The sequence below is a fragment of the Podarcis filfolensis genome, assembly GCF_964270895.1.
Source record: "Podarcis filfolensis genome assembly, chromosome: 1".
NCBI classification, from domain to species: Eukaryota; Metazoa; Chordata; class Lepidosauria; order Squamata; family Lacertidae; genus Podarcis; species Podarcis filfolensis.
This window is the reverse complement of record NC_139604.1, coordinates 85,957,364-85,972,757: the sequence shown is the minus strand read 5'-3', so window position 1 is coordinate 85,972,757 and position 15,394 is coordinate 85,957,364. Positions and strand designations below refer to the sequence as shown.

At 43.8% G+C, this 15,394-nt stretch overlaps 1 protein-coding gene across 2 annotated transcripts in view; it reads right to left on the bottom strand.

Moving 5' to 3' along the window:
* Positions 1 to 76: 76 nt before the first annotated feature.
* CREB3L1 (cAMP responsive element binding protein 3 like 1) overlaps positions 77 to 15,394 on the bottom strand; it is an 80,118-nt gene continuing 64,800 nt past the window's right edge. The window contains exons 7-13 of one of the 2 annotated variants that reach the window (XR_014545058.1): positions 12,713 to 12,771; positions 10,016 to 10,084; positions 6,791 to 6,890; positions 5,266 to 5,386; positions 2,318 to 2,582; positions 885 to 1,580; positions 77 to 462 (exon numbers count right to left, since the gene is read on the bottom strand). Coding sequence is in view for 1 of the 2 variants with exons in the window: in XM_083602543.1 (XP_083458669.1) it covers positions 1,544 to 1,580; positions 2,318 to 2,582; positions 5,266 to 5,386; positions 6,791 to 6,890; positions 10,016 to 10,084; positions 12,713 to 12,771 (651 nt within the window). In the remaining variant the exon portion in view is untranslated. Of the gene's footprint in view, positions 1,581 to 2,317; positions 2,583 to 5,265; positions 5,387 to 6,790; positions 6,891 to 10,015; positions 10,085 to 12,712; positions 12,772 to 15,394 lie in introns of both variants that reach the window. The other variant, XM_083602543.1, reaches the window with a different exon arrangement.

Sequence of the window (15,394 nt, the reverse complement as noted above, 5' to 3'; positions counted from 1 at the left end):
CAGGCCTGCACTTGCACTGAGATTTGCTAAATTAATAACCCCTCAATTAAATAATGAAGAATCCGAACAACAGAGCTGATGCTGCATCTTTTTTTTTTTTAATTTTGCTGCTCCAAAGCAATTGCAGAGCTAGTAACAGGAGGAAAAGAGTGATATATTTAAAAAGAAAACTAGGCAAACAACAGCTGCTAGACTAAGAGGAAACAGCGACCTGCAAAGAGAGGAAGTTCATAGAGGCCAAGCTCGCAATAACTCTTAATAAAATACAATACAGAAAATAGGATCTGAGAGTCTCCAAAATACAATATCTTAAGGGATTGGCAATAATACAAAATAAGGTTCATTATGTACAAACAATTTCTGCTTTTGGTCTCTGTACAACCATGTGAACTTGAGGCACGCATGGACTATGCCCAGGAGCATGTCTAACTATGGAACAGTGGTTCTTTATGCTGGTTTTGGGTTGGGACAGAGAAGGGTGTTTTAGGGGTGGGTTGGGGGGGCTGCAGCGGTATGTGTTGGTCCCTGGTGGACTTGACTGGAGAAGAATTGCTCTGAAGGATCTCTCCATCCCTACATAAACTTTGGAAAGGAAAGCCATGGCTGCAGCTTGTTGACTTTTACATCGGTCCCAAATGTCACCAGGAAACATTCAGTGAATGGGGGCATGCAAGGAACATACACTTGTCCCTTCAGTCTCATGTTTTAAAGGGGGAAATCATAGGTAAAAGGAAAAGTCCTTGAGGTGGCTTGTCTAGAGAAAATTGAATGAAAAGAGGGTCAAGAACTGGGATAAGGCAAGTGCGTTCCTCATCACAGAGGAACTGATTCATGGGGTGCTTTGTGAACTTTGCTTAATGTTTAATGGGGGGAAAGCCTCCTATGAAGAACGTTTTTCTTTTTCTCTTATCTGAACATTTAACTGTAATATGTCTCTGCCTTTGAATTCTCTACTTTTTTTTAATGTAACTATGTAAAAATAAGTCACAAAATAGAAATTAAGCTTTTTCTGACACGGAGACAGACACAGCTGGGGAAAATTTATATAGTACAGATTTGTGTGCCAAGAAGTTGGTAACTTTTGGTGACATATTGCAGAGAGAGGAAAGAACATAACCAGTGGCCATGGTGATTGTGAGTGGGGGTAAATTAGAGGGCTGACTGAGGCTTCTGTCCAAGTTGCCAGACGCTATCCCTGATTGTAGGGAATGCAATTTTGACACTGGAAATCAAGTGTATAAGAGGCGGAACTCAGGGCCAATTTGGAGATGTCTAAATGGAACATCCTCTCCCATGTGCTGTGCAATCCTATGCATGTTTATGCAGAAGGAAGTCCAATGGACCTTCTCCCCTAGTAAGTGTGTTTAGGGTTGCAACCCACGCCCCTTACAGTGTAATCCTGCACATGCTTACTCAGGAGTTAGTCCCACCAAGTTCAATGGGACATACTCCCAGGTAAGCATGCATGGAATTGCAGCCTTAACCAGGCATCTACTAAAGGATCCTACATCCAGACGGAAGAGGCCTTGAGGGTTGGCAGCTGCTACAAGTATTCAGCTGCATCACTGGAGATTCTGTCTCTGCAGAAAGAAAGAAAGAAAGAAAGTACCAGTCAGTCATTTTGTCACCTGCTATTTATTTCTCAACTCTGGCCTCTGATAACTGCTCTGTTGCTGCCTCCTCCTCATTATAATCAACAACAACAACGTTTTATATATTTCTATCCCACTTTCCCCCCAGAACTGGGACTCAAAACAAGCACAGATAAAATACAAAATCCTTTGTTCTATTTTTCAGGTTGGCTGGTGAGGTTCCTCGGAAGATTCTCCTATTTCTTTATTTCTCACTGTCAGTTGAGTGGGGTGGGGTTCTCTTTGCCTGGACCAAGTTTTCCCAAACTTGGGTCTCCAGCTGCTTTTGGACTACAGTCCCCATCATCCCTGGTAGCTTGTAGTCCAAAAACAGCTTGAGACCCAAGTTTGGAAAACCCTGGAACATCGCTTAGAGTTAAGAGTTTATGCTGTGCACGCAAGAGGTCTCAGGGAAGGATCAGAAACTTTAGGTTGACGGTTACAAACAGAGAAGAAAAAACACAGCCTGCCCTTGTGACTCTTGAAGACTGCAATCAGCAGTGATGTTCTGGCATGGAAATAAACACCATGAGTGGCTGATGCCTGCAGATCTGTTAAAAGCACAGGAGTAGTGGTTAGTGGTTTGCTTTAAAGTTGGCAACCCTGCTTAGACCCCACGTTGCACTTTGGAGATGGAATATAGCTGGTATGAGCTGGAAAGAGACGAAAGCCCCACACCTGCTTACCTCTCCTGGAATTGCTTCTTGGGGTTAGTGAGAGCTGAGCTGGTCTGGTTCTGATCTGGCCCCTCCTGGTGGGGCTTGTGCAGGTATTTGGCTGTTTCGTGAGCCACAGCCAGGGGGCTGTGCACATGCTCCTGAGGTCGCTGTTCTTCGCTTTGGCGTTGGTCAGCTTCCCACTTGTCGGGATGCTCCACAGAGATGAAGGAGCTGTAGCCTTCCTCGAGGGAGCCCCCATGCTCATCGTAGAAGAGAAGGCGCCGTGACTGAACTGAAAAGGGAGAGTTTTGTTAAGGGCTGAGAATAGGAACTTCATGAGGCTGTTCCCAGCCCACTCCCATGTGCCAAGGCATGTAGATAAAGCCAGTCACAGAATATAGAGACATCTTGACCCTCACACACAAACTTATTGCAAGGCTTTGCATTCTCTCCCCTTCTTGTTCTCACCAGCTACACAGAAAGCAGAAATCTAGCAGGTGAGGCATTCATCTGCTGCATCTCCATAGGAGTAAAAGCTGCACTGCCTGTCATGCAGTTCTTGGAGGCTAAAAAACCAGGCCAGAAAAAAGTGGCAACTGTAAGAAAACTTAGTTGTCGGATTACTTCCATGTGGATGTTGCATGTAGAATATACCAGGCCAATACCAGAGATTCTTGGTGGCTGCTACAGAGTGAAGTTGCCACACAGAAGCTGTGATTTATAGGCTGCTGCTTTGTTTGGGCCAAGAATGTGCAGTGAAAGGCAGCACTTTTGAACATGACATCTGTACCTTTAAGGAGCAAATAAAGTCCTTCCTCTGCACCCCCCATGCCTGTATTTAAACAGAGCTGAGCCTGACCAGTGTTTGAATGGGAAGCCTACATATGTTGTTCCAGCTTTTTAAGGGATGGTTGGGATACAAAAGCAATAAGGAAAAAGCACTACTAAAACTGCCACTGAGGCTATAAAACAGACTATCCCAACTGCTTGAGGGCTTTAAAACAGGCCATCTGTTCTGTGAGAGAGAGAGAGAGAAAGAGAGAGAGAGAGAGCGCTATTCTTCCTCCCTTCAAGGCTTTCAGCTGGTCTGGCTACCCAAGGGCCAATATACACATTGCAGCTGCCTCCCTACTGAGTGTTGGCTGAGCCATAAACAAACAACTTAGGTCTGGTTGTGGCCTCCATGCTGCCAGGCTTTAAAGCAGACCATCCTGCCTATGGCCGTATACAACAAAAGGGTACCAGCTGTTCGGAAGTTATTGGAGATTTTAAATTCCCCCATTTCAAAATGCCAGCTCAGTTGAGATGAGGAAGCACTTAGACCTAGTGCTCATGAACAGCAGATAGGTTGGTAAGCCAGTGTCTGGACTGTAGCATTTCAGACTGCAGGTGAGGCCTCAACAGAATAAATAATTCTTATGTACTTATTTAATATCCCCCCCCATCCTTTCCCAATGAGCTAAGAGCAGCATACAAGATTCCCTGGCACCAGTAGGGAATCACAACAACCCTCTGTGATAGATTAGGCTGAGAAATATTGATACTGTCAGGTTTATGGCTACATTAGGGACTTTAAGCAGGCAAAATATGTGCTCCCTTTTCCATGACATCTAATTTTCCACAAAGAGGAAATTTGTATGAAGGAGAAAGCTAGCGTGGTCAGGGAGTAACAAAAGGAAGCTGCCTTATCTGAGGGCTCAATGGACAATGAGGCTGACCGGGTACAAGGCAGCTGCCTGTGTTTCTCCTTGGCAAGCTAGCTCTCTGTTTACAGGACTTTTAAAAAATGGAGAAGCATTCCATAATATCAATCCCCCTCCCAAGTACACTCCTTGTACAATCTAAAGTGGTGCAGCCCACAGGCTTATGTGGGAACCAGGCCCTTGTTTCCAGCTTTTCTTGCCGTGTGTGTTAAGGAGACTCATTAGCCCAAAGAAGGATTTTAGATCAGAGGGCTGAGTTGGAGTGACAGATATAGGCCCCATTTGTACTTTAAAGCAGTATCATACCACTTTAAACCATCATGGCTTCCCCCAAAGAATCCTGGGAAATGTAGTCTGTTAAGGGTACAGAAGGTTAATCAGGAGACCCCCTATTCCCCTCCAGAACTACAATTCTCAGAGTGGTTTAGCAAGCAATGTCTCTTCCCAGAGACCTCTGGGGGTTGTAGCTTTGTGAGTAGGCATCTCCTAATAACTCTCATCACAATTTTAAAGGCAGGCTGAGAGTGAACAAATGAACTGGAAGATCACATGTTTATTTGAATTTGGGTTTTATCTTCCAAGGTCAGGGAGACTTCCTGGCTAATTGGTTTACTTCCCATGGTGGGAGAAACAGGAGAAGAAGAGAAGGAGAATGAATCCTTTAAAAGGCAAATGAGGCTTTACTGTACAGCTAGGCCATAGGACCATGTAAAGAATAAACTGGAGCAAGCAGCTCTGGAGGAAAGATCACTCAGGAAACAAGAACAATGCATCACTCTAATCCGTGTTTCCCAAACTTAGGCCGTCAGCTGTTTTTGGACTACAACTCCCATCATCCCTAGCTAACAAGACCAGTGGTCAGGAATGATAGGAATTGTAGTCCAAAAACAGCTGGAGACCCAAGCTTGGGAAACACTGCTCTGTTCAATTGATACACTCTTGTGAATAAAACAAACCACAGGGACAAGACTGGCTGTGTACACACCATACATTTAAAGAACGTCTCCACCAAAACAAAATCCTGGGAGCAGTAGTTTGCCTTTCACAAGCCTATAATTCCCAGCATCCTTAAACTACAGTTCCCAGGATTCCTTGGAAGAAGTCATGTGCTTTAAATGAATGGTACATATGCAGCCTTGGCTAGAGCTACCATTAAGACAGAAGGATAATCTGCACCATTTGAGGAAATGGCTGGCTGGATTCAGCAGTGACTTGGGGTAGTTCTGGCTCTTCAAGAGGGCTTTAGTAACAATTAGATCACATGTGACTCACTTTTACTGGTTGTGTATATGTCTGACGTTGGAGCTGTTTTTACTGTCTGCGATGCTGAAGAGAATTCTGGGAGACACGGCATTAGGGAGCCCAGAACCAGAACAAAGCACAAAACGAGGACCTGTGGAGGAGATGTGGCAGAAATAGTCAGTGCAGTCAACAAACAGGGTGTGGATATGTACATGAGTTCACACAGGTCAACTGAGGAGAAAAGAAGGAAATCATAAACTATTACAGTACGGTGAAAATCAACAGAATTCAGTTACTAAGCACATATTTACTTTAGTTTTTAGTTTAGATGTGTGTACAGTGGTACCTTGGTTTGCATACATTTTGGATTACAAACACGTCAAACTCGGAAGTGCGTGTCCTGGTTTGCAACCTTTTTTTAGATTACAATCCTTTTTTTGGGATTACGAACAAATTTTTTTCGGAGGCCCCATTGGTGACAGCGCGCCTTGGGTTACAACCTGTTTTGGTTTACAAACGGACCACCAGAACGGATTATGGTTGTAAACAAGGTACCACTGTGCTTATACCATTAAAATCCCAAATGCCATTATGATACTTGCAAGCAAACCAAGCCACCTGACATCTGAATGTTAGTATTACATTCAGGTTTTAAAACAAATTATTTACTCCATTTCTGTTCTGCCTTTCCTCCAATGAGCTTGGGGCTGCATACATGACACACACAGCCCCCCCCCCCAGTTATTCTCACAACAACCCTGTGAGGTAGAATAGGCAGAGAAAAAGTAATTGGTCCAATGTGAGCTTAGTGGCCGAGTGGGAATTGAAACTGGATGTCCCTGGTCCTAGACAGACGCTTTAACCACATTTAGAAGAAAAGTAGGAGAAACAAAATTCAGAGACCACTAAACTAAAACATGTCATTCTTGCCCATAGAAGGCTGACACCTTTCCCCCCCCCCCCCCTGGCAAGACTTGTGATTTGTCTCACTGTAAACAAAACATGAACTGTAACAAATGTTTCTTCTTGGATTACCATTCTTGGGTTTGTCTGGGGGAGACAAACCACAAATGTGGCCTAAACACCGTCCAAGTCCAAGACCCTCTGGGGGGGAAATGAGATATATGTACTGAAATATACTCGGAGTCGAGAGTGGATTCATGCTCTTTATTCAGCTCATAGTGGTGAGGAGGAATGGAAATTCCCCCACAATATCTGCTTTATATACATTATTTACACAATGGGCTGCACGTGATTGGCTAATTCCGGGATTCTCCTGTAGGCCAATCAGGTTGTGGATTCACTTCCACCTGGAGCTGGATTGGGTGGCTCCTGCGGACCAATTATACTGCTGCATTGTTCTAGGACTAATCAGACTGCTGCATTCTGAATCCTATTGTTCTAGGACCAATCAGACTGCTGCATTTTGGATCCTATGGTTCTAGGACCAATCGGACTGCTGCATTTTGGATCCTATTCAAGTCAGTACATAACATGTACACAATGAAGAAATAAAGCTTAAGTAACCAAGGAATGGATAGCATGCAGACCTTACCATCAAGCAGGTCCCTGTCTGTGTGGAAGCCATTTTATATGGCCTAGAAACTTTCCCTGCTACCAGAGCTTGCAGCTTTTGTAGTTGCTGGAGGAGAGTCCTATGAGAGAGCAATTTTTTACATTTAAAAGAAACTGTTAAAAAAAAAAATCAGAGAAAGGAAGAAACAGAAAGAAATCCAAAGACATTACAAATTCAGAAAATTATTATTTATTGTTATTATTTATTGAATTTATATACCGCCCTATTCCGGAGGTCTTAGGGTGGTTCACCCTGAGCTTAATACTTTCAATGTTCTTTTTTCCAGAAATACTATATGCACAATGTAAGATATGAAATGTAAAAATCAGTTAAATGTTCTGCTGAAGATATAAGCATGTCAGAAGAATACTTATATGAACAAGTCATGCAAATGAGATGCTCCTTTAGCTAATGCTACCTATTTACAGACCCTTTCAACATTAAACATGGAGACTGTCTTACAAACTGCTCTACCATGGTAGGGTATGCACATTCTCAGTGGCAGGTTAAATGCCTATTTTTGTTAAACCCCCAAAATGTTGATATCCTTTGGGATTAATGCCTGAAAACCTCATTTGTCCATAGGTATAATGCTGGGGTTGTTTATTTTTCCAGTAGCTGCAATCTTTTAAAAGAACAGTGTGAACAGTTTGAGGCTGTGACGTAATTACTGCTGCACATCGTGAACCATGGATTCAGACTGGAGCTGGATTAGAGTATGTAGACCTGGGAACCATTTCAGAATAACTGCTTTGATGCACATAAGCAGTAGTACCAAGAGAGGAAGGAAGAGTGAGACGGGAGGGGGCAGGGTGGGGGAGATCTATTATTCCAAATACAACCAACAATAAACGGAACTCCAGAATTCATGGGAGAAAGGGTTCATAAACTGAACACAGGAGTTCATAAATTGCCCAGCAGATGGCAGTCACCAACCACCAACATAGCTACTTTAGCTACTGAGAAGCTGAGAATATGCTCAGCACTTCCAGGGTCTCTAGGGAGCAGCATCAAGCCACAAAGGTAGGGTCAGAAGCTGCTGTTAGGCAATCAGAGGAAATGAGTGTGACAAAGAGTCTCTGAATGAGGGCAGGGAGCTCAAGTGCAAGGTCAAGTGTGCTGGCAAGATTAAGTGAGGGGATAGGTCCTGGATAACAGGGTCACTGATGATAGTTTCCCCCATTTGGTTGAAGTCTTGCAGATTACAGAAAGCTCTGTGCTTGATGGGAAGAGCCTGGGAAGGCAGCATCTAAGGCTGATTACAAAGGACGTTAAGCAAACCATTCTGGGAAGCTCCTCTAGAGGTGCTTTATTCCTGCACTATTCATACATATGCTGCTCACAAAGGAATGCCTTAATTCTGCCCACAGATGAAACTTGGGTGCATTTCAGAGGGCAAATAAGCCCATACTGTTTGTGACTAACGGGAATGCCGGAAAGAGAAGGCCAGGTTCTGTTTCTGCATTGCTCACCTAGACCAGGAGTAGCCAATGTGGTTCCCTTTGGATGTTGTAGATCACAGCTCCCATCATTCCTGACTGTTAGTTATGCTGGAGATGATGGGACCTGTTATCCAGAATATCTTGATGGCACCACATTGTCTTCCGCTGACAGAAAGTTAATCCTCTATAAAGAAAAAGCTGTACTCCTGGGTCCTTCTTTCTTCTCAGCACCTCTTGGTGTGGATAATACATTTGTAAAGCTGAAAAAGCTATTCATGTGACCCTGGCCTGTGGGCATGCGTGGAGAAAAAGAGTGAAACTAGAGCAGAGTAGCCTAGTTTAGGATGTGAAGGTGTTGCCCCCAAACCTGCTGTCTTTTGCATATGTTTTATGTGCTGTGACTTCATTTTGTTTTGGCCCTTCATGGGAGGCTAGGCAAAACTCCCGGTCCCTCCTGTTGTCTTCTCCCATTCCTACATGAAGCGGATATTTTGTCTTCTCCATAAGCATCAAAGGAAACAAATTCCTTGGACAGAGATTCTGCCAGACGGGAATAAGGGGGCCTCAATGATTCTTCAGGCAGAAGCCCAGCTCACGGCAAGAGGCGATATCTGCTTCTTTGTTATGGCAAGTGTGATGCCTTGGAGGGGGTGGCACCACACCAAAACCTAAACCAGAACCGTACAGAGACAACTCTCCCCCAGATTATGAACAGAGGAGGAAATGCACAAGCTGTCAGTCTGCGGGACTAAGGAGCTATCACATCCACACCACATACTTTAAGCACATGACTTCCACCAAAGAATACCAGGAACTGTACTTTCCCCCTCTCAGACCTACAGTGCTTTACATGCAGATGTAGCCTTTGAATCTGGGGGCAGCAGTTTAGCATTCTGTTCCCAGCCTATTTGTTGCTAACAGGCCTGCCATAAGAACTCCCTTAAAACTGCTCCTCATATAGCTGCTAGACTCTTTTCTAAGCTTTCATGTCTCTAGGTAACACTCTCTGCACCTCAAAGAACATAGAAGAGAGTTTCATTTAATGTAACCAAAGGCCAGGGCCTCAACCACTAAGTCAGTATAGAAGGCCTGGGGGAAAAGTAGAACTCCACACAGTCCCCTGTTCCTTCAGGCATCTTGATTGGCTCTGAGCTCAGCTGGGTGTGTTTTTTGCCCCCCCCCCCCCCCGGTAAAACCCTTCCAAGAGATCAGGTTCTAATCTGGACATTTGGCTGGTGAACTTCAGTGACTGAGCCAGGATTGACTTCCTTGCTCCCTTCAACTCAGCCCCATTTAACCCTCATCCTGGTCGCTGACTCTTGTTCACCATGGCCTGTTCCTCACCCTTGACTATATAGAATGCTTCCCAGGATAATGATTCCAGTTTATAGCTACCTGACCTTGGCAAGCACTCTCCCTAGAAACCAATCTACAATTAATTTCACTTCAGCTGTCAATCACTTGGTCCCAAGGCCAGGCAGGCTACTGAGAGAGAGGCAGGAAATGGTCCACTCAGAGGTGCCCCCATCTGCACCTCCATCTGTCAAAAGTTCCTTCCTGGCTGTCATAACACAAACATTCCTCATTTGCTAACCAAACCCAGCTGACTAGCTGCTGCTGCTGCTGGAAAAATGAAAAAGTTATACTTTTCCGCCAAAAGTCCGCCAAGAAATCTCTTCTCTTTTTGTTCCCAGCCTTCCCCTGACCTCCCCCTTTGCTTGGCACCATCCTTCAGTCAAATATCAAATTGGGTTCTCCTCACCTGTTTGCATTTTCTAAGGTCTCTACTTTTTTCCATAGTTCATTGTTCTCAGATGTATAACTTTCAACCCTGGAGAAGTAAAAACAAGCCCCGTTTTAAAAATAAAGCAATCCATCAGCCTGATCCACACCCACCTCCAAAATCTCATCCTTAAGAGCCAACCTAGATGCAGCAATGAATTGCAGTTAACATTCACAGTTTTGTGATGTAAATAACAGCAGCAAGGAAGCTTCAGAAGTCCCTAAACTGTTAGATTAGGGGGGAACTTTAACTCCTTCTGTCCCTATAATGGTCCTGACAAAATAGCTTCTCTGACATTGTAATCCTACACGTGCCTACTCATAAGTAACCCCCCCCCCCGCCCCTTAGGTTCAACAGGATTTACTTTCAGGTGCATATAGCCCTGCTGCTGCTATTTGCATTTCAAGAGAAGCTGCACTGGTGCCACTCTGGAGATCCTTGAAATACAAATAACATATTTGGAAAGGCAATTTTATCAAGACTGTGGCAGAGAGAGAGAGAGTTAACCTTCCTTTCCCACTCCAGTCCCAAGGCTGCTCAGAATTCCTCTTAGATGCTGTTTGCATAACAAGAAACACTTTTTTTTTAACTCTTGGGGGGAACTGATTTTCTAGATCCATTTCAACTGGTGTTTTAGGCCTGGTTTTGGTACAGAAACTACTTGGGCTGCCCTGTGTGATTACTTCTGTTGGGAGAGAGATGGGAAACATGTTCCTGTTAATTCTCCTTGACTTCTCAGCAGCTTTTGATACCATCAATCATGGTATCCTTCTGGAGTGGCTGTCTGGGTTTGGGTTTGGGGTGGGGTGGGCAGCACTGCTTTGCAGTGGTTCCAGTCCTACTTGAATGGTCATTTCCAGAGAGTGATGCTTGGGGAGTGCTATTTGGCCCCATGGAGCCTTCATTGTGGGGTTCCTCGGGGTTGGATTTCATCTCCTATGCTGTTTAATATCTACATGAAACCACTGAGTGGGGTCATCCAGAATTTTGGAGTACGTTGTCAGCAATATGCTGATGGCACACAGCTCTACTTCTCCTTTATATTTGCAGGGGTGGCAGTGGATGTGCTCAACCATTGTCTTGCGTTGGTTAAGGAGTGGATGAGAGCCAATCCAGATAAGACTTAGCCATTATTAGTGGGTGGTTCCCTAGAAAAGATCAATGGAAGGTGGTCTGCTCTTGATAAAATTGCACTCCCTCTGAAGGAACAGGTACATAGCTTTGGAGTTCTTCTGAGTCCACTGCTGTTGCTTGAGGCTCAGGTGGCCTCAGTGACACATAATGCCTTCCATCAGCTTCAGCTGGTGGCTCAGCTGCACCCATATCTGAGCAGGGATAGCCTAACATCTGTCTATGCTCTGGTGACCTAGATTACTGCCATGCATTATAGTTGGGGCTGTCTCTGAAGACAGTTCCAAAACTTCAGCTCATGCAGAATTCAGTTGCCAGGTTGCTCACCAGGGCAAGACAGTTTGAGCATATTGAGTTCCCATATTTTGAAGAGCAAAAAAAGAGGACACATTTGCCAACTTCTACTTTGAATCACTTTGACAACTCCCGTTTTACAAATGCATGAAAAAGAGGGTGTGTCCTGGAAAAAGAGGACATATGGCAACCCTTAAACCAATCCTGCAGCTGTAAACGCAGAAATCAGGGCTGAATAAGCCCTGTTTGTAGGAAGTATAATTTTATATTTTCTTATTCAGATTCATATGCCACCCTTCAATTGGGGGTGGGGGATCCAAGGCCGTTCACAACAAAACAAACAAAATGCAATAAGAAACAACCATTAATGGTAACATCAAGGTGTACAGTATTCCTGCTGTTTTTACATGGTGCCCACTGTGCAGAACATGTTGCAAGAAACTATTGTTATCTCCCATATAGCATTTTTCTATATACAAAGTTCTTTACAATTCTAATTGCATTTACCTTCACTATGGAACTGAGAAGTAGGTTAGGCTAAGTAGATGGTGACTGACCCAAAGTCATCCAGTAAGCTTCATGGATGCTTATTGTAACAAAAGCTACTGCCTCATTCACTGATCCACGCTTCTTCCTCCCACTCCCTTTTTCAAGGATGAGGATCAGTGAGATGGTGGTACCAGGCTATCCACGAAGAATAGCACATTTGTTATTGAATTCAAGGACACAGATTCAAGGACATCTCACCCAGCAGCAAATTCCTTTCATGGGAACAGGAACTAAGGAATTTGTGCTATAACAACTCGGGTTTCTCCTTCCATCTTTATTAAGCTATTTGCAGTGCTTGGGAAAGCGCACCAAAAGCTCAAGGGGTTTTGAACAGGCTGGTGGAGAACAATCTTTCTCCCTTGGCACTCGAGTTTCATTTACATAATTGTTACATGGTGAAACGTTCAATTTAAGTGATATTGTTAAGCACATATCGTTTCATGCATTTATTTATTAGATGTGCATCTTACTCTCTGGGTAGCAGGTGGACTTCTTGAATCATTACATTCAAGACTTTGTCAACAGCACGACTCTTTCCTAAAGCAGGGACGCATTAGGGAAGGGACTTAAGAGATTGTGCCACTTCTGCAAGAGGGTCACGATGCTCCAGTAATTCTCATGATGCTGCCGAGTACAAAAGAAACTACTGATCTTACAAATCCAGAGTTAATGTAGCATGGGAGCTCAGAGAGAAGAACATACTTTTTCTCCAGACACTCCACATATTCTTTCTTCTTCCTGCGACTCTCCTGTGCAGAAATCTAAGGAGTGAGGAATACCAGCGTTAGAAATGCTAATTTAACCTCCTGAAGAACAATTCCCATATAGTAACTCTCCAACCTGGCACCTTCTGGGTGTTTTGGACTACAACTCCCATCAGCCCCAGCTAGCATGACCAATGGTCAAAGGTGATGGGAGGTCCAAAACAGCTAATATAATAATTATAATAATAATTTATTATTTATACCCTGCCCATCTGGCTGGGTTTCCCCAGCCACTCTGGGCGGCTTCCAGTCAAATATTAAAAACACAATACAGCATTAAACATTAAAAACTTCCAATAATAATAATAATTTATCTAGGAAGTATGTGGGTAGGGAAGGCTGTTCCAAGGGGTCAAAGTCAAACTAAATGTTACGTGAACAGAATCACCCACATTTCGTTTTGTTTTTTTTAGAATTTAAAAGCAGCCACGGAGAAGCCCAATTTGGATCAGGGTCACAGCACTTGGGAGAGTTAACCCTTTCTACCCCATATCAAGGTGCTGTTCCCTTTGCTGGACAAAACCCTCAATGGTTACCTTGTGTGTGATATAAATTGGGGGAATGGCATGGGAGGAAAGAGTTAAAGACCCCTCTCCCAACATCACAGCCCCAATCTCACATAAGAACCCTGTTGCTCTTTTAAAATTGTGTGTGTGTGTGCACGCACACACACACACACACACACACACACACACACACACATATACAGAAGATAACCTGTAAATAGATTTTCTGTGTCATATCTAGTTTGGCCCTGAGTCAGGCCTCCTGTCACTACATAACTCCCCAGAGCACTTTCATATGTTCTTGCGCCAGCTGAAATGGGAACTGCATGTGAGCTGGACTTCTGCTTTCTGTGCTCCTCCTATGTCACTTGCCCACTGTGGTCATGGGGAGATGCACACGACAACAATTTATTAATTTATATCCCGATTGTCTATTTTCATAATCGTAATCAGAAGGTCTTCCAAGAAAAGGTCCATTAAAAAGTATGGTGTGCTCTTAAGGTTTCCTACTCTGTCCAGTTGATCAGCCCTAATTTGGCTGCTGTGTCACAATCTGGGAAGACCCGTAGGCTAGAGGTAGAGTACACACACTTTGCCTGCATAAGGTTCCAAATTCAATCCCCTGTAATAAATAAAATCCTCTGCTTGAGACCCTGGATGGTTGTCCCTAGCAGAGCACAGAGCTAGGTGGGCCAATGATCTGATGGTGTATGCAAAGGATCTTCATGTGTTTGTGTGGCTAAGCTCATGCTTTGCACACCAAAGTTCCCAGACTCAGTTCCTGAAATTTCCAGTTGAAAAATTATGCCTCTATCAGGGCTGGAGATCTCCTGACAGCCAGAGTAAGCATTACTGGGCTAAATGGAGCAATACACTGAGTGGAGGGCAACTTCATATATGATCTATTAAACTGAACTGACAACCCACATTAATGTTATTGAACTTGAACCATTCTCCTTGTGCTATTTACTTTAATAGGACTGGCGCCCTGTCCCTAAACATTTGCTCTAAGATACCTTGCCTGGGACACCATGATACAGTGTTTTTTGAGGTCACCCTATCCTGTTTTAAACACTTACATGTTGCTGAATCAAATGTTATGATCAGAATGCAAACCAACTTATAAGCAAGGGCTATGACTTAACTTCTTTGTGGATCAGAATTTCCCAAAGTGGCTGAATCACTTGGGCCAAATGGGTTGTATCTTTGTCTGAGTCACAACAGGTGACTAATGCATACTGTGGGCTCGTAATATGGGAACTTACACTGAGGGGGGAACCACAGTTAGTATTTCATATCACTCCACAGACATTTGCTTGCTCATTCACCTGGGTGAGAAACAACTCTTTCTGAGCAATTAGCTGATGAGACTGACCACTCAAGAGGCCCATTATGCTCACAAAGTTACAAGGGAATGGGTAGTATGCTGCAAACAGTTTTGATGGAATGGTGCATTTATCTTCAAAGCTTTTTAAATATATTAATAAAGGAATGTAGGGGGGGAGAGGGGAAAGAAGGGGTGTCTAGTTTTCCAAATTCTCCAGCTAGAAGGCCCACGTGCTGCCATGACACTAGGCCAAACCGTGGCTCAGTGCAAACACAAGGCTCCAGGAGAGGAGGTTCTTTCAGTTATATGGGCTGAGTCTTAGTCATGAAAATCATAATATTGGGACAAGAGGACAAATAAACAATTAAGCATGATAACTCCCAGAGCGCAGATTGCAGCAGCTTTGCTCCTTCCAGCTTCCTTTGCTGCTGTGCCATGCTGAGATAAGTCATTGTTTGCCTTAGCATGTCATACAAACTCAGGCCCGTATTTTAGCTCTCACAAAAAAGCACAGACCATAGGACAGACCTTAGTTACAGCTGTGGTTAGTTTGGAGAGAGCTAAACCATGAGCCTGGGCTTCAACAGCATGGTAGACTACTGGTAAACTATGGCTTAGCTCAGCATGGTACAGCAGCAGAACGACTAGGAAAGAGTGAAAAACTGCGATGTTGAAAATGCCCTTGATGGTTATTTTTTAAAAGAACTTCTTCAAGTTCTAGATCTAGAAAGCTTATGGCAGCATTCAAAGCCCTATCACTACACAGATTTAATTTTAGCCAGCGAAC